Here is a 24,355-nt window from a genome sequence, read left to right as displayed (position 1 = left end):
GGGAAGGAAACTGTCTTTTGCTTGCTGGAATCCGTACAAGTTGGCTGGTCTATGACTGAATCTGACGACTGAGGCTGATGGAACTCAGGATCCTCATACTGCTGTGGCTGCTGCTGGTTTTCAGAGCTCTTGAGCGGCTGAGACCGCTGTTGACTATCAGAATCCTCTCTAGCAATGTATGCCGGTTTTAACCTCTCCACGGATACAACTTTCTCGATGCCGTCCACCCGGATCTTGAAAACGTTGTCATTTAGGCGCTCTAGGACTTCATGTGGTCCAGAGTATGGCGGTTCAAGAGGGCGTTTGACTGCATCTATGCGAAGAAAAACATGCGAGCATGAATACAAGTTTTTTAGGATGAACATTCGTGGTTTTGTGTGATGCGCAGTTGGAGTTGGCCTCAATGTTCTGATATGCTCTCGAAATTTTTCCAAAAATTTTTTCGGGTCAGCTGGCAAATCCTCTGACACGAAAAACTCTCCTGGGACGCGTAAACCTGTGCCAAAAACTAGATCAGCGGGTGAGGCGTTCAAGTCTTCCTTGTAGCAAGTGCGGAGGCCAAGGAGCACCGGGGGTAGGGCTTCTGGCCAGGAAACCTTACTCTTGCACATCAGAGCCGATTTCAGGGTCCTGTGCCACCTCTCAACCAGTCCATTGGATTGCGGATGGTAGGGAGTCGTCCTAATGCGATTTGCTCCAATCAACCGTGTCAAGGCGGTGAAGAGGGCTGACTCGAACTGAGCGCCTTGGTCAGTGGTGATGGTGAGTGGTGTACCAAACTGAGCAATCCAGTTTGAGTAAAACGCGTTGCAAACAGAGTCGGCTGTTATGTTTTCCCGGGGAACAGCCACGGGCCACCTGGAAAACCGGTCAATAATTGTAAGGCAGTACCTAAGCTTGTTTACCACTGGAAGTTCGATGAGATCCAGGTGTACATGGTTGAACCTGGTATCTGGTATGTCAATGTGTTTGGGAATGAGGCGGTTGTGCCGTTGGATTTTGGACCGTTGACATGCGATGCAATTTCGAGTCCATTCCAGTGCATCCTTCTTGATGCCAGGCCAAATGTATTTTTGCTTAAGCATTCGGGCTGTGGTTCGCCCACTGGGATGAGACAGCCCATGTACCGAGTCGAACGCTGCTCGCCTGATGCTATTGGGAATGAAGGGTCTCACCACTCCGCTCGATATGTCGCATAAAATCGTATGCTTGCCATCAATGCAAAGCTTTTGGAGTTTTAAAGAGGAGTTGTTATTCTCTTGAAGTTTCCGAAGCTCATCATCACCCTGCTGCTCCTCTTCAATCCTCTCTGCACTCAAGATGGTGGGCATGCTAATAGAAGAAATCCTAGAGAGTGCGTCAGCTACGATATTGTCCTCACCTTTTAAGTAGACGATCTCGGTGGTGAACTGCGAAATGTAATCGAGCTGTGTGAGTTGGCGCGGGAGGCTTTGCTAGCCTTCTGAGAGAACGCATAAACAAGAGGTTTGTGGTCTGTTCTAATGATGAAATGACGGCCCACCAGGATGTGGCGGAAAAATTGTATAGCTGCGAAAATAGCCAGCAGTTCTCTATCATACGTACTGTACCTGGCTTCTGTAGGACTGAGTTTCCTAGAGAAGAAACCCACTGGCTTCCACCTGTCGTCCTCGTATTGCTCCAGTGATGCGCCTATGGCGAAGTCAGAAGCGTCTGTAATAAGAGAAAGTGGAGCTGTTGGTGCCAGGAAAGCTGTTCGTGCTGCTAAAGCGACACTGTGCTTGCAGTCCTCTAGGGCCTTTTCGGCGTCCGGGGTCCAAGGAATTTTTCGCTTATCGTTCTTTTTTGCATCCTTGAGAAAAGCGTTGAGAGGGGCCTGAAGTTCCGCGGCATTAGGCACGCACTTCCGGTAGTAATTAATTATTCCTAGGAACCTGCGAAGGTCAATGATGGTTTCCGGCTTGGGAAACAAACGGATCGCCTCGACACGGTCATCTGGGGGTTTGAAACCATCTTTGTTAATCGTATAGCCCAGATAGAGCACCTCCTCCTGGCCAAAACGACACTTACTGGGGTTGATTTTGAGCTGGTTTTGTCGTAGAATGTTGAAGATTTGTTGTAAGTCCCGTATATGTTGCTTATGTGTATGGGACGCTACTATGAGGTCATCAATAAAACAGCCGACAAAATCCAGCCCTCTGAAAATGTTGTCCATATGCCTCTGGAAAGTTTGGGTGGCATTTCGCAGTCCGGGAGGCATCCCCAGGAACTCATAAAGACCAAAAGGTGTGGTGACCGCAGGCTTCGCGATGTCCCCTGGAGCTACAGGTATCTGGTGGTAGGAATGCACAAGGTCGATGGTGGAAAAAATCTTTCTCCCATGTAGGCGCTGAAACAAGTCTTCAGGTACCGGAACGGGGTAGCGATCAGGGACCGTTTGTGCATTGAGACGTCTGAAATCTCCGGTAGTGCGCCAACCCCCTAGCTTCTTGGATACCATATGAATTGGGCTGGCCCAATTGCTGCTAGACGGCCGAATGACGCCAAGCTCCAACAGCAGGTTGAAGTCGTCCTTGGCTGCCCTGAGCTTGTCACCAGCCAGTCTGCGTACTCGTTCTACAACTGGTGGTCCCGTGGTAATAATGTGATGAGCGACACTAGTGTCTGGATTGGCTGCAGTAGCCACCGACGGCCTGGTGATGTCAATGAAACTGCTGAGCAGCTCCGCGTACATGCCTCCGGGGCACGAGTTGGAGAGAGCTCGTTGATCCACCGTTGAAATGTTATATTCAATGGTTTCCGCCAGTTGTCCAAGAGTTGACAGGGAGGTGAGAGGATCTATAAGGCGATGCTTGCGAAGGTCGATGAGCAACCCGAAGTGCACGATGAAGTCAGCCCCTATGATAGCAGACTGAACGTCAGCTATGGTGAACGGCCAAGTAAAAGCACGGCGTAGACCAAGATTGAGGGTCATGAGCTGATGACCATAAGTGTTGATGGTGGTAGAATTTGCTGCATAAAGTTTAAACGTTGATGATTCCAGTCTCTGCTTAACCCAGGCTCGTGGCAAAACAGAAACCATAGAGCCAGAGTCAATAAGAAACCTGCGATGCGATGATTTATCGAAAACATGCAGGCGATACTCTTTGATTGGTTTGGTATTGAGGCTGCTGTCGCCAATCACCTGCACTGACGACAGCCCAGCTAGTTTCCCTGTATGCCCGCCTTGGGGTGAGTACAGGGCAGTAGGCACCGTTTGGCTTTATCACCAAACTTGCTGTGATAGAAGCAGTAGCCTGATGGAGCTGGAGTTCGGGAACGGGATCGTGGTCTCCTCTCTGTGGCCTTGCTAAGCTTGCTAGACAGCTCTGCAAATGCAGCTGAGAGTGTCTCAATGGATTTCTCTAGGCTGCACAACCTCTGCTCAATGGGGCTAGTTTTATCTTGCCGAGAGTAACCTCCAGTCTGAATAGCACTAGTTGCCATGATTTGAACATCGGCTGACTGAGGCTGAACACTGGTCGACATGATGTGAGGGCTGGTGTGATTTTCCATGGCGCTGTCTGCGGCTTCAGCGAGCTGGTCTAAGGTGCTGTTGCTCTGAACAGCCTTCAGAATCTTACAAACAATATCTGGAAGCAGTGCCAGCCATTTGCTGCGAAGTAACTCTTCAGAAGCCCTATTTCCGGCGAGCGACCTCATTTCCCTTAGAAGTTGACTAGGTTTCTGATTCCCAAGCTGTAGCTCCGTCAGAAGTTTGTATAATTGCCGATCAACTGAATCCGTAAAACGTTTGATAAGGTTTGTCTTCAAAAAAATATACTTATCTTGTGCGGGCGGTGCCCTCAGGATGTCAGAAACCTCTTTGAGCACCTCTGGCTTCAGAGCTGCGATAACTGCGTCATACCTAGAGTTGTCACTTCTGATATTGCGAGTGGAAAACTGTGCTTCAATTTGAATGAACCAAATTTCAGGATCGTTTGCCCAGAATTCCGGCAGCTTGAGTTGAGTCATTGCCATCATGTGTGCCTCGTTGCTGGACAGAGGGCTGTAAAACGGTTGCCCCAGCGGAAGATAATTGTTCAAGTTGCCTGGTGGCTGTTGCAGCTGTGCTTGTTGCTGCAGTAGCTGCGCTTGTTGATGCTGCAGTGCTTCTTGCTGAAGCAGCTGCGCTTGTTGTTGCTGCAGGGCTTGCTGCTGTTGCAGCAAGGCGTCTGGTGATTGCTGGGCTGGACTCTGAGTGGCACGATTCGGTGAGTGCTCAAGAGTCATTTTCGTGAAAATTTGTACGTTATGGCACGTGGGTCAAAGGAGTGAGAATCTCGTACCAACGCAATCCGAAAAGATCACGTCGGGATCACCATTTATAGATACGAAGACTTCACCCAATGAATAGTTAGGAATGCGCGTTTACTAACACTTATATATTTATTCAATTACTTCTGTGACTCTGAACAATAAAGAAAACTTAGAAAATAATATCGTTGTCTGCTACACGTGTGGCGTCAGTAAAAAGGCTTCGGTAAAAGTATTTGCTTTCGTGGCCGGCGTTGGTTTACCGAAGTGTTAGACGATTGCTCGTCGCGCCGCTGTCCGGATGGATCATGCAACATTTGAGGCGGGGTTGCCACACATACTTATATTAATCATCAACTATTGCTTGTGCAAAACGTGCTAAATTAAAAAAAAAAATCGCATATGAAAGAGCACCAACCCAACTCGTAATAAATTTAAGTATAAAAATTTTAGTATTTAGTATAGAAATATTCAATTCAAATACGCCAATATTAAAATGAAGCGCTTTGCACTTAACGGATGCCTTTTCATAATTAAGTTAAAAAAAATATAAATTTAAATTCCATGCTGCCTGTAATGGGATATGAACCCTGACGCTCTGGCAATTAGCAATTTGTGGCAAGCATCTTCGTGCACTCCAGACATGTGCTACAGCCAGACATGTAAATGTGCATTCAAATGTTCAGTTTGATTCAACACCACGTGTGCGTGGTATGAAAGTTTTTAAATACGAAAATTGTAAAACGATAATCAAATAAAAAATTTTTAAGTGTACTATGCGATATTTCCCCCAGTAAATTCATAAAATTTTTCTTAATATTACAACGCGTTTTTTCTCTCAGTGTAGTCATTTTTATTCAAAATTTGTGCAATCAAATAGAAAACCGGGACACTTAAACGAAACCCGGGACATTTTAAGGTTGGACCGGGACACCGGAACAAATAGTCTAAAACCGGGACATGTCCGGGAAAACCGGGACGTCTGGCAGCCCTATACTAGCAACTATTTGCTAGTAAGAAAAACAGCTGATGGCATGATGCTTAATGTAATTCACATTAACAAAATAATTGTTTGTGGTGCTTTTAGAGTTGCAATTGACAAAATAAACCCATTTAAATAAATAATAAGATGGAAAATACTAGTTTTCTAAGAAAATTGCATCGGAAAATAACAAATAAATCAGCTGTTCATAAAACTAGCAACTTCTTGCTGGTTTTGCGTTTTCGTACTTTCTTGCATATTTCACTCACTGGGAGTAAATATTGACTTACTCTCCGAAATTTGGCTACTGGCTAGTTACTGGATATTTTTTGCTGGATAATACGAAAACACAGCTTATGTGTGAGTCGAAATCTTTCCTTCAAGTGTTGAATTTTTGATATATTTTCTTGTCACTTGTTTACAGTGGTCGAAAAAATTATAGCCGCACCATATTTTGACAAGTTTTAACATATTTTTTTTTTTTGTAATTTAATTTTGGTTATTTTTTATAAAAATATTTTTCTTTCTTTGACAGAACTCGTGTAAATTCAAATTTCAAACTTTGTTCAATATTTAAAAAAATTCAACAAGCTTTCGTAAAAATTTTAGGTGAATGAAGCGCTGACATATCGAGCCCTAACTGCCAAAATAACGTAAGCGACATTTTTTTCAAAATATGTATGCTCGATATGTATGTTTGAACGGTTCTGCACGTAAAGTAAGGTTGGTAATTTTTTGTTGAATTCGGTAACTTTTTCCGGTGCTTTTGGAAAAAAAATAAAAAAATTTTGTGGCAGCACTGATGGTGGCGTACTATCCTGTAGCATTGAATAGGCACAAGAGCTTAAGCTTGAAACACATTGGAAATGACGGGCTGGGCTACGGGCCCAGAATGGAGCCTTGTGGAACGCCAGGCTTAAGGGCAAAAAGTCTGAAAGGCCGTTGTTTGCGAATACAGCTTGACAGCGTCCAGCTTGGTAAGAGCTTAATAATTTTACAGAGTGGTACGAGAAATTGAAATTATTGAGAAGTTTTCTACATAATATTTTGTGAATTAAGGAGTCAAAAGCTTTAAAATGATCTAAGAGAATCAAAAACTCAAATTTTCCTGAATCAAGGTCAGCGCGTAGATATATCGTCAACCATATCGGTTAAAGCGGTAATGCATCCACGATTCTTTTTAAATCTAGACTGTTTATATGATAACAGATTTTTTTTTTTTGTTAAGAAGTCATCTATTCGTTTATAAAGAATGTTTTGAAAAACTTTAGATAAAAAGATAGGAGAGCAATGAATATATATTCATTATGATTCTTTGCTATTGGGATAATTTTTGTCTTATTTCAGTTGGGTGGATATGCGGAAGTTGTGAGTATCGTATTGAAGACATGTGTGAAAAATGGAAGCATAACAGGGAGCAAAGATTTTATAAATGTAGGATGAAGTTTATCTAGACCGACGGCACTGGACTTTATTAACAAAAACGATTCCAAAACATCTAACTGACTTACACATACAAACTTAAAAGGAGTTACATTCAGTTGGTCAAACATTAAGGTTTTTCAAGCATTACTAAGGAGCGAAATACCCCACACAAGCGGCTTGTCAAACATACTTCAACCCTTCTTTTCCCATTTCGACATACACCATGCAAACATGACAAAGAATCTTAGTTTTCTTCCAGTTCACAATGCTAAATATTATGGTTTTCTTTCATTTTCCTCTCTTACGTCCTTACTCCGGGAAATTTTTGTTGCAAATGAGGCGAATTTATATTTCATAACGCAGGCGGTTTGACCAAACGTGAACATGGCGACCAGAAAATCAAAAAATTTTGATTTTTGTTCAAATTTCCCTCAAACGGCTTGTCAAACCTTCAAACACCCCCATACACAACACAAATGACTTGAAGCAAAGTGATATTTCTCTTGGTTTGTCAAGCCGCTTGTGTTGTGTATTTTGCTCTTAACAAAGAAAATATCTAAAAGCGTATTGCTTGTTGCAGGATAATGTGTAGGCAATACCGATAAAATACTAGATTGCGCTGGTTGATGTGAAATTCGGAAGAGTAACGGGAATGTGACGTCATAGCGGATTTGCCGGTGGAGAGAGCTGAGAGTGATCTGTCATTATGTATATTGTTTTGTATATGTATATGTATATTACACAGGCAATAAACACAATCTGCTATGACGTCATACTTCTGTAAAAATTTTCAAGAGAGAGTTAGCGATATCACAATCAGCGCCACCTTCTGTATTCGTTTCACCATAATGTGTAAGAAGGGTGAAATTCACCAGATTAAGACCCAATGTCCGCAGTTCACTAGGCAAAGAGTCGTCACATGGAACGTTACAGTTAAAATCACCAGTTAGAAATATATTTGAATACGGCAACGTGATTGTATGAAGAAACTCGGTACATGAACTTGTGTTTACCTTGCAATTAGGTCTGTAAATGTTCCCGGGTCTATTCTGCACGTTACCAAAGATTTTGTAACCGGAAAATTTTATTACCAAAAAATGTTACTAGATCTTGTCATCACGATTCTAGTTACGTTGGTAATGCAGTTAAAATATTCAGCAATTCAGCTATGAAGAATTGTGGAAATTCTGGCATTGCTCACGGGGCAATACTTTGTTACCAGCTTATGAGATGGTAACAAAATTTACCGCTTACAAGAGTACACAGATTTCGAAAATGGTTTAAAATTTAACAGGAACTTAATTTACCGGTTACAAAATTTTTATTACCAGCGCAGAATAGACCTGTAAATAGTTTATCAGTGCCTTGCACGACTTCAATAAGAAGATACTAATTTTCATCGTCGGTCCTTGTATGGCTTATGGATCTGCTCTTAATGTAATTTTTTATATAAATAGCAACTCCGCCTCCATGACTGGGCCGATCACAGCGAAACAATTTGTAACCATTCACGTTAAAAAGATTATCTGTGAAGCATGGTTTAAACCAACAGAAGAGGATTCAAAAATACATCTGAGCTCATAAATTTTCTTCTTCAAACTTTGAGAGTTCTTGTGTGTTTCACCCGTACATACATTCAAACGTATTCGTATGGTATCTATTATTTTTAAATTCCTTTTTAGGGTATAATGCTAGGTAGCGAAAATACAACTGTCAACCGGTTTTGCTAGAACTTTTCCAGAGAAAAGGCTAAACGGCCAAGAAAACAAAGCCTAAAATAGCTAAATTAATAATAGAGCCAATGTTCAACTAGTGATAAAGTGTTAAGGTTTTGTAAAAATCCATTTAGGCTTCTCAGGGCTGACGGAGAAATTGTTGAGATGATTCCACCCATGATACAAAAAACAAGGTAGTTCCATTGTCACTTTTCCTTCTCCATATTAACAACCTGACAATTAAGCAGATTGTGACATTTCGTGCTACCATACCCAAAATCTTAAATACTTCAAATTTTCTTATTAATTTTTTGTCGATTTAAAAATCTTTGTTCTTAAGCATAGCTGTTAAATTGCATATAAAACTTCTTTCTATGAAACAAGTGTGAAATTCGACAACATTTCCTCAGCAAAGTACTATTCTGTTCACGCTGTGAAAAAGCTTGCAACATTTTTGCAAAATGAAGCTAGCAACACAATTTTCATGACATTTTTAAATACAAATGTACATTTTAAATTGTGTGAAAGCTGACAGTTTATAGAATTCAGTAGCGGCGAAAACAAAGGGGGGTTAAGTGGTTAAACCTTACCCAAGCCGATCGTAAAACTTGCGACGCAATTTCAGCTTATGCCTGTCGGTCTTGACAAGAATGTAATCCCTCAAGGATTAGCTTAACATTATTCTAGGGATACACCCTGTGATCATGTTACTTTCCAGAAGGTTTCGCGCTCGTTTTTCTGTACATATTTCCATTGGAAAAATGCCTCATCTAAGTATGCTAGGTAAATGCTTCCAGAGGTATCTATACGTCACCAGAATTTTAGTTTATATGGCTTATACCGCTAGCTCTCGTAGCTGGCCACGAGATCGTTTTCATATACCCCCATTTTTCATAGGTTTGGGATTGATTTCATTTACCTCTTTTCCAAGTTCTACGGTGGCACGCTGCATTTTCCAACAAACCCATATTTTTTCACGAGCTTGAGATTGACTTCATATACATACAATATATCCATACCAAGTTCCAGAACTCTACCATAAATACTTCCATGGATATGCACTATGGAAAATTCGATTTGTATGGGAGGTTCCACACCCCCTTTAGATAACGGTTTTGTTTTAGCCTATAACCATTCTTGGAAGATTTGTGTCCGAAATTTCAAAAAAGCGACATAGCCGGTATGGGCATTTAGACTCCTAAAAGTAAATGAACTAATGATTGCAAAAAATGAAATCAAACGTCGTAGTTGACCAAAAAAGAACATTAGACTTCTTTCTCTCAACTTCTCAGAATGTAGAAGAGCTAAGAAATATATAATAAGATAGGATATATTAAAACGGCCTCCAGAACATTTACAAAAAGACGCCCTGAACTACAGAAATCAGTTTGATTGAAAATTTGTTTTTATCTATTTATTTTATACTTCACTTTTGGGTGTGTCAAAACTTCATCTGAAAACAATGTGTGTTGCTGGAAAAATTTCGCGGGCCATGGGTCCCAAAGTAAATTCCATTTGCTGTTAAATGGACAAAGACAATATGTATTAAATAACAGATCGAAATGTATAATTTCAGTGTCTGAATTATATCAGAATCATCGTATCCGATATAGAAAACTACATTGTGAAATAATCAGATGATCATGAGGACACTAAAAAAATTTTTTAATATGTTCACTAAAATTGTATTAATATTAAAATGATTTGGCAAGTTTTTATCGAATTTAATCTAAAATTTAAACGTTTTTAATATAAGATATTAATTATTATTAAAAGGTAAATATTAACACAACTATTTTATTTATAATCCCAAATTAAGCATATAAAATCTCCCACACCAAAAAACTTACAATTGGGTAACGCCGCTTCGAATTTTTCACAATTGAGCAATTGTCAAAAATCTGCTTTTTAATCAAAAAGTTGTTTATTGAAACTACCTTCTTTTTTGTATCATGATTCCACCTCAAAACAACAGCGATAAAGTCACCCTAAGTTTTAACTATTTTTTTTTTTCAAATTAATTTTAATTATTTATTTTTTAAAAATACCGTATAAATCAAGTTTTAAATTTTTGTGCAAAAGTTTTATAAAATCAGCAGTTTCATAAAAATTTCTCATTTCTTGTTCAGTCTTATGCCAATTCAATTAAGTGCACGTTGGAAATTGCTACAAAGTATCGCTGATTTAATTTTTTTTTGGCCATTTTGCTTCATATAAAAAAAAATTATCGAACATTCTTCGTGTGGAAGAAGATGAGTGACGGTCAAAATCAACAGGGTTTCGTAAAAATTCCACACTTTTTATTCAGAATTTTTAGAATTTAGAAAATTTTTGGTTGTGCAGTTTTATAGGACATTCGATTGAGTGCAAGTTTGTTTGATACCGTTGGTTGATGAGTTTTTTTACGGTGTTGTGCATTTTCCTCTATATAAGAAATTGTCAAACATAGGGAGTTCCAAGATACAATGTCAGTGGTACAATCATGCTGCTTTGTTTCAGTTTGAGCATAACAACATTTTTTATGCGCGATATGCTCGATTCATGCGTGTCTACAACGCATGAAATGTAAATCGGGACACGTTACTCCGCATATTAAAAGTATGTTGCTTTTAGGAACTCGATACTTTATACAAATACAAAGCAATCTGCAATTAGAAACTCGTCCATATTTCGAAAGGAATAATAAAATTATAGTTTAAAAAACTAAAACCTCCCTATTATAATTTCCATTCTTACTGTCAACAGCAGGGAACGGATTTTTAGGACCTAAAAACCTATAAAAAAAGCAAAATAAAATAACGAAATAGGCTGGAAAAGGCAAAATAAAATAGTGGAAAAGGCAGGAAAAGGCACTAGGTATTGCAAAAAAGGCAAAAAAAAACAAAACAAAATAGCGAAAAAGGCAGGAAAAGGCACTAGGTACTGCAAAAAAAAGCAAAATAAGAACAAATAAGAAATAAGAACAATCAAAAAATAGATTTATTTTAGAAATGCTTGTATTACAAGTAAAAGGAGAAAAACTACGAACTAGTTTCATTATATGAAAAATTTGTTCTTTGAATCTTTGACTATTTTATCCTCTCGAGTTTCTAACTCATAAAACTTTTATCTGTATACATAGTTGTAGTAACATTGAACCACAAGATGCATTTTGAAGTTTTCTGTCAGCATTTTTATGCGATTATCGCGAAGAAAAGCCTTGAATGTACTAAATGTGCGCTCGACGTAAGTTGATACAAGTGGAGCCCATTTTAAATATGGAACGTTTGAAACGTTCATATTATCAGGAATAAGGGCGCTTTCCTCGCCCTTTACAATTTTATCCACACCTCTTATTGTCTCCGTTAGCTGAGAAAACGGCTTTGAATTTCTCCAACACCAATTTGGCAAGAGGTCCTTGCGCTTCTATAAGACGCATGGGCATGTGTATATTTTTTAATCTTAAAAAAAAAATTGTAAATGCTATAATCACTTTTTTAAAGGTAGAAAAGGCAAAGAGGCAAATATCTTAAAAAAGGCAAAAAAAGGCAAATATCTTAAAAAAGGCAAAAAAAGGCAACATCAAATGTGTATATATGGAATCAGGGAAAGCTAAATCGTGGACATTCTTAATCGAATATACTCTATCTCTTCTATCTCTATCTGGTATTCTACATTTTCGGTTTAAAAGTATTTAAGAAACTTGCTCTTACAGCATAAAATATGTACATATGTAAGTATATGGGCAAATCTAAAAAATAGGTACACTTATGTTTTATAAATCATTTTATTCGTATTCTCTTAATAAATCGATTAATATAAGTGTAATTCATTTTCATCAAGTGCTTCAAAAGTTAGACGAGGAATAAACATTAAATAGAAAACTAAAGAATAAGGTGGGTTGATATTACGCTGTTTAAGTTGTAAACTTTGAGGAAAGATTTTGAAAGTTGAACTCACTTAATTGGGATGTTCTAAATTCCATGGCATACCCTGTTTTGCCAGATTGGCTCCGGTTTTTGAGATAACGGTACTTGGAAATTTCATTGAACTTTAACTATTTTAAATTATATATTATAAATAACTCCCTCAGTTTTGAAGTTATTTTACTACAATTTTGCACAGAACAGTTTTTTAATATTGCCTTAATTATTCCTTAAAATTATCGAAATAGGTTAACATTACCATATAGGTCCAATACAACTGATTACTCAGATATGTTTTTGCGCAATAACTCTAACTTCATATCTGAATAATAAATTGTATGCGTGCTATATATTAAATTGAACCTATACTAAATTTTAACCTGTTTAATTGAAGGAGTTATAACGCAAAACAACGTCTCTGATCAATCAGTTGTATGGGAGCTATTTATATGTTTTAGTGAACCAATTTCGATGATTTTATGGAATAGTTAAGGTAATATTAAAAAACGGTTATGTGCAAAATTTTAGTAAAATATCTTCAAAACCCAGGGACTTTTATTATAAAATAGTGAAAACTTCAGCAAAGTTTCAAGTACCGCTACCTCGAAAAGTGGAGCCAATAGGGTAAAACTTGAGACGCCATTGAATTCAGAAGGCTCCAATTAAGTAAGAGCAACTATCAGAACATTTGTCGAAAAAAGTTGCTTTGATACCACTCTCGAAATATTCTGACTAAAAGAAGGAGCATCATTAAAAGTAGTAAATCAAGGTTTTTACACACTTCTAGAGACAAATTTTTTGAAGCATTTTACAGGTATATGTAATTTTATAAGGACTAGCAGTTATAGAAAGATTTAGTTCGTTACGACGTATTTTCCAAATGTGCCTTTAATTAAAGTGTTTTTGGAATAAAAATTACGCTCAAGATCGCAGAATATTTTATCTTTCAAAGTTGGTTTATTCTGAAAGCACAGCTCTTGCTCAGGTATCAAATTATTCGTAATTGTTTGTAGTATACAATACATACTTAAAAAGTTCTTAAACTTAAATGCTTCAAAAACTATACGCAATAAACCGAAAATTGTGAAATGTGGAACTACAGACTTTGAGTTACTTGCCATTTCGTTATTTTTTAATGCACAATTTTCTTACCTACTACATTTAAAGTACTAATTGCACATACAATTTCAAATCAGTATATGGTGTGCTTCAAAAGTTATGACATAATTAATTTTTCACCTCTTAAAAATTACATAAAAAATTCACTTGTTTTCATTATTATTTTTTATCTAAACACCTATAATTCAAAAGTTATGCAGCAAATTGATCCAAATTTTTGAGGCTTCAAGTATACGTCAATGAATTATATCCAAAAGCAACCAGCTTGATATAGTTTCCAACAGTGAAAATAAAGCTAAACAACACCAGGGTTACCTGTTTTTTAAATTTGCCCATATATGTACATATGTGCAATCTGCATGGTACATTTATATCTTTAAACTTTAAGAAACTAGTTTTAATAAAATTTTCGCTTACAACGTATTCGGGGCGACCATTCAATTATACCAGATCACGTAAGAAGAATAGTAGCCATTTGTAATCGCAGTTAGGAAAAAAGAAGGGCTATTTTGACAGTTAGCTGTTCACAAGATGTCGTAAGTGTACGTATGTATGTCGTAAAGTTTTTAAAGGCTCTTACATACATATGAGTTATGTAAACTCATAAAAAATTCCTCTAATTTATTCTTAAATCTGCACATGAGGATATCATGAAGTTTTTACTCAGGAGTAGAGCTGTAAAACTATCGATGTTACTATCGATAGAATCGAATGATTCTATGTGTGTACAGATAAGGTAAAGAATAATTTAACACAACGACATGATTTATAAAAGAATTTGCATAATATAAGTGATTATTCATGTCTTGAACAATTACGCGGTTTTCCTCGTTTTCCCTTCGTGGTTTACTTCTTTTTTCTGTCAAAAACAAACATGGCGCGAAATTTCGATAGCCAGAAAAAAATGGTTTCTTTCTTTCCTTCTTACGTGGTCTTTTGCCTTTCGTTCATGTACATAGTTTCAAAAAAAATCTTGCTGAATTTCGAAATAATGACATTTGCATTTCGTTTTGACTCCATATCTAATAAATACTCAAAATCGCATTTAACATTCATGTTCATATTATATTCAACAATTTTAATAAGCTTGAGACCGTTTTCAATTAAAATTTTTTGTGGTAAAACAACTGTAATATACATATGTACATATGGTAGAAGTTATATGTAGCTGTTATTTCGGAGATCACCACATCTCCTTATCAGACTTCTTCATCGCGGTCATTGGGATATGAACCAGCGACTGCGGCTTTGAAATCCAGCGTCATGTTAACTGCGTTTGCTTTTTCCACTTTTTCATTTGTCAACCCCACTTCAACAACTTGGTCGTGTGGTTTTTGTTTTTTAAGTTAAGTTCTATTTTTTAAATTTTACTTAAAGGTGTGTTCGGCCTTAAGTTTTTTTCTAATAATAATCCCAGTGAACTCGATGAAGAAGTCTGATGAGATGATGTGGTGATCTCCGAAACAGCAGCCATAACTTCTACTATAATTAAATTACTGTTTTTTTCACAAAATTTTCATAAAATTGTCATGAAGCTGAATAAAATTTTTGTATATAAATTGTTATTAGTCCAAAAAACATGTATGTTCATACTTAGTTAATAAATTGCGAACAAATAGAAAGGCTAAAAGAATTTAAGAAAAAACTAAGAAAAAGGCTGAAGGCTAAAAGGGAATTTTTGGAGCTGACCCAAATAAAAAAGTTAAATCTAGCCGGAATAATGCTAAAATGGCAAAACTACTCTCAACGCTTTTATTTAGGTTTGTCTTTGACTGAAAGAGTGTCTCAATTCAACCAAAGCAGGCTTTGCGATGATAATGCAAAATTACTCGTTATTTCATGTTTAATTTTGTGAAAAAATTGTAGTGAATGAGCGTTAAGTCATACATATGTATATTATAACGCAGTTAAACCTCTTTGATTCCATTAACCAGGAATATCGGTTAACCGAGATGTTGAATGATTAGTGAAAGTGTTTCACTGATAATAACGCCTAATAGAGATATTATAAATATTAGGTATTTATTATCCGCGAAACTGTTCTTTTATTTAAAGTGCCTACTTCCATTAACCGAGATTTACCTATATTGTACGTGATGCATGTTTTAGTAGAAATCGAATATTCCGCTCTGTAATGAAATTAGTTCCGTAGTTTTTATTTAATTTGATCGGCAAAGACATTTTAGGTGTCAAGAAAAACTAAAATGCCATCGTCAAGAACCAATTCGACGTAAAGAGCAAGAAAAGTCCTTCCAATGAAAGAGTGTAATAATGGCTATCGCCCACACAAAACATCCGCGAAACTGTTATCTGAAAACGAAAAACTATGAGTGCTAGATATATATGTATACGGTGACCATATTTATGAGAGCCGAATACGGGACAAAAACTAATTGTGCAAATATTTTCCACAACCGTTTACATATCTTAAAGCCTTCTTCAATGATCCTAGATGTATTAGCCAGTGTTGCCAGAACTTTTTGGGCCGACCGGCTAGATTGGCAAAAAAAGCGGCTAAAAACGGCTAAAATGTTTAAGTGAAATTTCACATAGACTCTGGCAAAAAACGGCTAAAATATTTTAGTGAAAATTCACATGCTTTATTTAAATAAATCGCAAGAAACGAAAGACTAGTTAACACCATTAATTTATATCGAGCGTATATTCCTCATCATCAAATGAATCACTATTGTATATATCACCTGAATTCATTAATTTTAAGAGATCGTCATCTACAGTAAAATTATGGCAGCATTTTTCTTCACGTTTTAAACCGTATCTTATATATAAAATAGCGTTTAACGTTTTAACGCACATTGGATTTCTTTGCTTAGTTTTTATTATATTCATTGAACTAAATATTCGCTCTACTTCTGCATTACTTATAGGCAAAACAAGAAAACTAAAAACTAGGTTGCAAAGGTCAGCAAAAGGGTTTTTTCCTAGGGCATTTCGAAATTGATAAACTTCGGCCCAAAATTTTACAGTTGAGTCTAAATTACTCCAGGTATGTAACGTTAACCGTTGCCATTGCATCTCTATGGATGTTATTTCGTCGGCATTATATTTGTGTTTTTGTTGCTGTAGTTGAACAAATACTTTTGGTTTAATTACTCTTAATGCATTTCCAACCGAAAAAAGTCAATTTTTTTTTAGTGTGGCAATATTTGTAGGGAGGCGTTGGCGTAATTCCTTTATTATAGTGATAATAAAATAGCGACCATTTTCTCGAATTATTTTCTCGGCTTCGTGGTCAAAAGCGTTTGTGCTTACTTTTGTTTTTAAGTACTCTTCAAAACTGTGATAAAACTGAGGAAATGGAGCAAGGTATGATTCCAACGGGGAGCATATAGGATCAAATGTGTCCGCGCTAATAACCACTAGGGAGCATAGATGCGAAAGTAAAACATTGAGTTCATTAAAAATCTTCATTGGGTCTGCATTATTGCTTTCGAACAACTTGTTTACTTTTTGCACCTGAAAATTAGGCAAATAGTAAAATCGGCTAAAAACCATGAACGAAAGACACAAGATCACGCGGAAAGGAAAGAACGAAAAAAGTTATTTTCTAGCTGCCGAAATCTCGACGCCATCTTTGTTGTAAGAAGTAAACAACGAAGAGAACGGAGAAAACCGCGAAATTGTTGATCGCATGAAAAATCATTTTTATTATGCAAATTCTTCTAAAAATCATGCCGTTGTGTTAAATTATTCTTTATCTTATGTGTACACACGTTGTCACAAGCGAAAATGAAGAAAATTGCAGTGAAAAGCCACCACCAAATTGTAAACAACGAAGAAATGTAAACAAACGGCTAATGTCAAAATCGTTCAACTTTTTTCCTTAATGCGATTCTAACGGGCTACTCTCCTGCCCGCGTGATCTTGTCTTTTTGGTTCATGGCTAAAAACGGCTAACTTTTTTTACAAACCGGCTAACAAATCGGCTGCCGGCTAGATCGAATTTTCTCCGGCTAGTTGCTATCAAAACCGGCTAAATCTAGCCGGAAAACGGCTAAAATGGCAACGCTGGTATTAGCCCTGAAACAGTATCCCTTTAATAACATCACAAATTTGTAGGACAATTTTCTCCAGATTTTACCCCGTAAAATTTGTAAAAAAAAAGTCGTTAAATTTTAATATAATAAAGTGCAACTTTAAGTCGCTAAGGCTTACCTTTTATTTTTTTGCAATTTTTTTGTTGGCGATGTTATGCATTTTGTTCATACAAAGTATGTATATGCGACCATTTTTTTGAAAGAGAAGCAAATGAACAGCACTTTCCACTTGCACTTTATTATACTGAATTTTAATGAGTTACAAAACTGCAAACCAAATTTTTGTCTAAAGATTCTTGTTGAAAATTACTTGTTTACGAGCAATCCCGATAATAGAGGCTTAACTGTGTGATTAATCTGCCATACAAGTATACGAGTACATACATATTTAAATTCAGAGTATTTTCACTCTATTTTCTTTATTCGTAGGTCAAGGTATGGTTTCAAAATCGACGAATGAAGCATAAACGCCAAACTCTATCCAAGACCGACGATGAAGACAACAAAGACAGTCTAAAAGGTGATGATGATCAGTGTGATAGTAGTAAGTGCGTTATTCTCAATTCAACTTTGGGATAGTTCGTTTTCATTTTGTATACATACGTATGTATATATGTACATAAGCTCCCTGTGAAAATTTTAGTTGGCGCTTACATACTCTCGAAAAATTGTTGTTTAAATTTACGCATATTAAGACAGGTAACCAGTTTCCTCTTCTAACGTGTGCAAATTTAAGTTTTAATAAAATTGAACACTGCCTGTTTACCTTTACATACCAAATTTTTCGAGCAGAGGAAAATTACACATTAAATGTTTAAAATTGATTAAATATGCGGCACTTAATGTTTGTCATTAGGAAAAATTTATTTTTTACTTTCAAAAAGCTTGCAATTTCAAACATTTCATGTGTATATTTTAAATATCTCATCTTCATAAATCAATTCTGGAACATCTCCTGAGCATATACTTACACCAATTCTGGTTGAAAAATAAACACGGTTAAAAATTTCGGTTTTAATTTTAAACTTTTTGGACTACATATATGAACAAACTTAGTTTCAAATACAAACCTTTCAAGTTTAAAAAAATAATTAAAAATTTTCTATTTCAGTTTGGATTTTAAACAAAATTTTCTGTATATGAAACCTTGAAACTAGAATTAAAATATTTTGGTTTGATGTTTAAACAAATAGGGCCTGTATTTGAAACCACGAAGTTTTTGGTTTTAATTTTAAACCACCCATAGAAAACATAATTTTCTCGGCTGCTTGGACTAAAACTTAAACCAGAATATATTAAAAATTGCTTAAAACTATTGACTGGTCTAAAAAGTAGACCATAAAATATTAAAAAAGGCAGCAGTCCCAGCACGGTTTAAAAATTAAACCCAAATTTTAAACCGTGTAGTTTTACATGTACATTTTAAAGTGTGCATACGTATGTATCTACAGTTCCGAAAGTATATATTTGGAAGAAATATTTTAGCATTTTTTGGCTATTTTTCTTTCCATTATTTATTGTTTACTATTTTTTATGACAGTGTAGCTCGTTATCTAACAAAAATTTGTGTAAGCAAAGTCCGACAAAGTTTCATCAAAATTTTTAGCTTTTTAATTAGATTTCTTAGAAACATTCTGAGTAGTCAGTTTTGTAGTCAATTCAATTTTAGTACAACAAAGTAAAAATTTTAGGTAGCTAGGACTTACCGTTGTTTTTTGGCAATTTTTTGTGGAAGGTGTTGCTCCTTTTCTCCATGCAAAAAAAATATTCAAACATACTTTGCATTGAAGAAAATGCGCTAACAAAAAAATCCCAAAAATCAACGGTAAGTCATAGCTGCTTCAAACTTGGACTTTTTAACAGTAAAATTTAATAGCCCGCAAAACTGCATAGAATTCTAAAAAATCTGACTAAAAAGTTTGAAATTTTGATCAGCATTTTTTGAAATTCGTTAAATTTGTATAAATGTTCCACAAAGTTTTTCTTTTAGATGGTAAGCTATATTTCCTTAAAAAAAATAATAAAAATATTTTAAATAAAGAAAAGTAGCCAAAACTTCCCAAAATGCCTTTTCCCTATTTACATTCTCGCCACCGTACATCTTGCACGAAATCCCAGCAAAAACTTTTCTCTTTTGGTAAGCGTTTATTTTTGGTATTGACGGAGTAACGCATTACAATAAGCCTCAATACGCTTATTCGTTTTCCCATTGCATTACATGTAATGCAGTGGGTAAGAAATTTTCCATTTATTAGATTACCACCAATGCCATGCCCAGGCTAAATGCATTAGCATTCTGTAAACTAGAAGGTAAGTTGTGAATCTCGACAAAATGCTGAGCCAATCGAGATCCACTACTTACCTTCTAGTTTACAGAATGCATTATTTTAACGTGGGCATGTCATTGCCCAATAAACACAACAAATTCGCCTCGAATTCGAGACGAGCTCGTTTGCTCTGATAGAACTATCAAGGCGATACTTCGCGGCGATAGATCGGCGAATTCGAATTCGTAGGAGAGTCCCCTATCTTTAGCAAATCGAGTATTACTGGTTTTTCGAATCGTTGGCGATTCGATAAATTTTTTTCTTCGAATCTCTGGCGATTCGAGAATTTTTAATTTTTCGAGAATTATTAATTTTTTCTCTCGAGATTTCAGCTCGCTGGTGGTTTGAGATTTTAATTTTTTTCGACCCAAGTTTTATAGGATTTAAAAAACTTGCTATCTGAAATTAATTATATAATTTAAATAAACAAAAGGTAAAAAATGTGCGAAAATTATGAGTTATTAATCAAGTTATTAAAAATGTGAATCCGTATTTAATTTTTAGCAACATAATTAAAACGTAATTTTTGTTATACATGTTAGATTTGTCCGGCACCATGTTTCTTGTAATTTAATTTTTTTTTGTCGCTCTGCGCTATATTGGAAGAATTTCTTGGATACTTCATCCACCAAATTCACAGAAATATCTTTGAATGTTAATTGGAATGCAGCTGAAATATAGGGGGAGCTCACGTTGAGTAGCATTTTAGGTGTAAAGTTGTTACGTAGCAATCTACCACATGTTTTGTTGCTCTTCCAACAACAAAATGCGTGCTAGATTGCTACGTAGCAACTTTACACCTAAAATGCTACGGAAAGTGAGTACCGCTATAATAAACTGGAGTTAAAATTAATAATTTGTTCGCTTAAGACCTTAAGCAAAGGTGCCCTTATACTCAGAAAAAATTCTGCTAAATATATTTCTCTCAAGACATTATTTGGTAATAGTCACCAAATCTTGTTTTGAGAAAAATTTATTTAGGTGACTTACCTGAGTGTATGTGCACTCATAAATTATTTTCTTGATTGTGCTTTGAAGACGACGTAAGAAAAAAATCTTTCGAGGAAACTCATTTACTCGAGTTCGCCTCTAATCCGAAACGATGTCGCCCTCGTTGTTGTGTTTATTGGGTGGAGGTAATCTAATAAATATAAAATCTTTTACCCGTTGCATTACATGTAATACTGTAAGCGTCTTAAGGCATCTTGTAATGCGTTACTCCATGGATACAAGAATCGAAGTGCTTACCAAAGAAGCAACGGTTTTGCTAGGATGTATTGGAGTCAGCTCTACAAATGTACATACGAGCCATAAGTACATGCCAATACAATGCGAATCCATACATAAGTGCAAATATAATCTTCTACTTGGCAGATTTAACCCTTAAAAGACTCATAACATCCGTGAAATCGTCGAAACGAGAAAGTGTTATATTAAACTTTTACATTTTCTGCAGCTAGTATTTCAACAACTTACAAGAAAATAGCTGAAACAAAAAATCGTATCAATCATTGTCAAACGGCATTACGTCTTGTCTTTTCCGTTCATTGACAACCTAGTGTTGTGTCCCCTAATCACAACTCCATCAGAAAAAAATACATACATACTATGTAGTAAGATATGTATGTATGTACGAATTTCTTTACTAACGGAAAATATTATTTCTAAAAGAGGTATGAAGTTTGCGGTTATCAGGGGCTACTGTCTCAAGATTTTTTAATTAGGTTCACATCTGTAAAAAGTAAGCGAGAAATATCGTGTCGCAAATAGCTACTCTGGATTCTGAAATGGCGATTTCAATAACCGAATATCCTAGTCATACGACTAGATATGTATGTATATGTGCAAATCTAAAAAACAGGTAACCTTTGTGTTGCTTATTTAGTTTTATTTTCATTGTTGTAAACTATATCAATCTGGTTGCTTTTTGATGTAATTCATAGACGTACATACATATACTTGAAACCTCAAAAAAATGTTGAATAATTTGTTGCATAACTTTTGAGTTATAGATGTTTTAATTAAACAAGAAGTTTTTAAGCAAAAAACAAAACCCCCCCCTTCATTTCTCATATAAAAATTTAAGATTATCTTTAATTTCTTCTCGATCAAATTATCGGATCTAAACAAAATTAGTATGGGACCACTCTTGAGGTACCACCTTTCCGTTGAAAAAAGAATTATCGAAATCGGTTAACGTGGTCAAATGTCATGGATAACTAGATTTGAAACTCTTTTTCTCGTGAGAGCGCTGTCAAAGTGTGTATTTTTTGGAGAAACTTTTGATTAAACACAATGAACAAAAGTTGCAATATTCTTCATATTTTTTTTATATTTTACTGTTTATATTGCCAGGAAAATTGCGTTTAGTTACAAATACTGTTTTATAGTCATATTAAAAAATTCGGGAAGAAGAAATCCACTGAATTCAATGTGATGCATTTTCCACACATCTAGTGGTAGCTCGCCACTTCGCGTGTCAGATATTTATCTGCTCAGGGATTGGCAGTGCTGCCAAGTACGAAAACGAGTTCCTGGGCGCGCTCTCAGAAAAAATGAGAGAGTTTCATACCTAGTTATCCATGCAAATGTTGTGCGGTAACATACATAAACAAAAAATAAAATAAAATATTCCGACGAACTGATAACCTTCTCCGTTTTGGGAAGTCGGTTAAAATATATTAAAAACAAGTGAATTTTTTATGAAATTTTTAAGAGGTGAAAAATTAATTATGTCATAACTTTTGAAGCACACCATATACTGGTTTGAGGTTTTATCTGTACACTTCATATGCAGTTGGTAACTAAAGTGTGGTTTAAAAAATAACTAAATGGCAAGTAACGAAAGACGTGAAACTGTACTTTTCACAATTTTAAAAATTTTCGGTTTATCGCGTATAATTTTTGAAGCATTTAATTTTTATAACTTTTTAAGTATGTATTGTATTCTACAAACAATAACGAATAATTTAATACCTTAGCAAGAGGTGTGCTTTCAGAATAAACCAACTTTTAAAGATAAAATATTCTGAGATTCTGAGCGTAATTTTTATTCCAAAAACATCTTAATTTAAAGCACAATAAAATACGTCGTAAACCTATTTCGGTAATTTTAAGGAATAATTAAGGTAACACTAAAAACCGTCATGTGCAAAATTTTAGTAAAATAACTTCAAAACTGAGGGAGTTATTTATAAGATAGTTAAAATTTAATCAAATTTTCAAGTACCGTTATCTCGAAAACTGGAGCCAATCTGGTAAAACAGGGGATGCCATTGAATTTAGGACGTCCCAATTAAATGAGTTCAACTTTCAAAATCTTTGCTCAAAATTTACAAAATGCACGGCGTAGTTTGAACCCAGCTTATTCTTTTGTTTTCTATTTCAGCGATCTAAATATTTATTCCTCGTCTAACTCTTGAAGCACTTGATGAAAATGAATTACACCTATATTTATCGATTTATTAAGGGATTACGAATATAATCATATATAAAACATAGGTGTGCCCACAAACTAAAAAATTAAACTGTTTTTTTTTTTTGAAAGTGTACCATTTTTTTTAGATTTGCCCATATGTTACCGGCCAAATCCGATCTTAGGGCAAACTCGTTTTGCCTAGGCTAAACTAGGTCATGCGACCACAGTATTTTTGCGCAGAACACCTTGCACATAGGCAGCCTTCGGTCGCGCTTCAAAAAAATAAGCCTTGTCAGTCCAACTCCAGCTACGCAGTCCACAATATTGTCGTCCAACTATTTTCCGCATTGGACGGATGTATCGAATGTAAGTAGACATAGTTTAGCGTAGACAAAACTAGTTTGTCCTAAGATCGAGTTGGGCCGGTAACATATAAATACTATATTTTTGTCCGTTTCAATAGCCTAATGTTTAAGACAGAGGTGCTCAACAAACTATATGAATCAGTACTTTTCAAAATAACTTCAGCATTAATTATTTTATTTTATTCAAATATATGCGCATAAATGATTTTCCATACAAAAGCACTTCGTCATCGTTTTTGCGTTGGAAGTGAGGGAAGTACGTATGCATAATACGCGAAAACTCTTTGTGAAGTGGAAGAAAGATTAAAATAAAGGTAGTTGTAGAGAAAAGGATATAGATAGAGGCACGGAGACTGAATCTGGGAACTATTTCGGGATTTTAGAGATTTTCGGAATTCTCGGGACCTATCGATATAATTATCGATATTTTGTCAGTTTTGTTATCGATATTCTTATCGATTTTTTATAGAAATTTTTATCGATATTGTTATTGATTTTTCTATCGATATTTTGAGAACTTATCGATATAATGATCGATATGTTTAACGATTTTGTTATCGACTTTGATCGTTTTTGTTATCGATTATTTATCGATTTTGTTATCGATATTTTTATCGGTTTTGTTATCGATATCTTTATTGATTTCGTTATCGATATTATTATCGCTTGTGTTATCGATATTTTTTGTTATCAGTTATTTATCGATTCTGTTATCGATATTTTTATTGATTTTGTTATCGATATTATTATCGCTTTTGTTATCGAT

General features: G+C 35.6%; 2 protein-coding genes across 2 annotated transcripts in view; one reads left to right on the top strand and one right to left on the bottom strand.

Moving 5' to 3' along the window:
• The window catches only part of LOC118738090 (homeotic protein proboscipedia), a gene marked incomplete in the record, with an annotated part of 381,120 nt that overhangs the window by 342,601 nt on the left and 14,164 nt on the right, over nt 1–24,355 (top strand). Inside the window, 1 exon segment of the mRNA XM_036469011.1 lies at nt 17,909–18,023. Within this exon segment, the coding sequence (XP_036324904.1) occupies nt 17,909–18,023 (115 nt within the window).
• On the bottom strand, nt 3,120–4,315 carry LOC118738091. The gene has a single exon (XM_036469012.1). It carries the CDS (start codon nt 4,249–4,251, stop codon nt 3,184–3,186), a length of 1,068 nt encoding a protein of 355 aa, XP_036324905.1. The 5' UTR covers nt 4,252–4,315; the 3' UTR covers nt 3,120–3,183.

This window comes from Rhagoletis pomonella, unplaced genomic scaffold (assembly GCF_013731165.1).
Source record: "Rhagoletis pomonella isolate Grant_MI unplaced genomic scaffold, Rhpom_1.0 Rhpom_scaffold_00004, whole genome shotgun sequence".
NCBI classification, from domain to species: Eukaryota; Metazoa; Arthropoda; class Insecta; order Diptera; family Tephritidae; genus Rhagoletis; species Rhagoletis pomonella.
This window is presented reverse-complemented; position numbering and strand designations above follow the sequence as displayed.

Excerpts from the sequence above, each read along its gene's own strand:
- LOC118738091 (XM_036469012.1), bottom strand. The coding sequence starts at position 4,251 with ATGACTCTTGAGCACTCACCGAATCGTGCCACTCAGAGTCCAGCCCAG.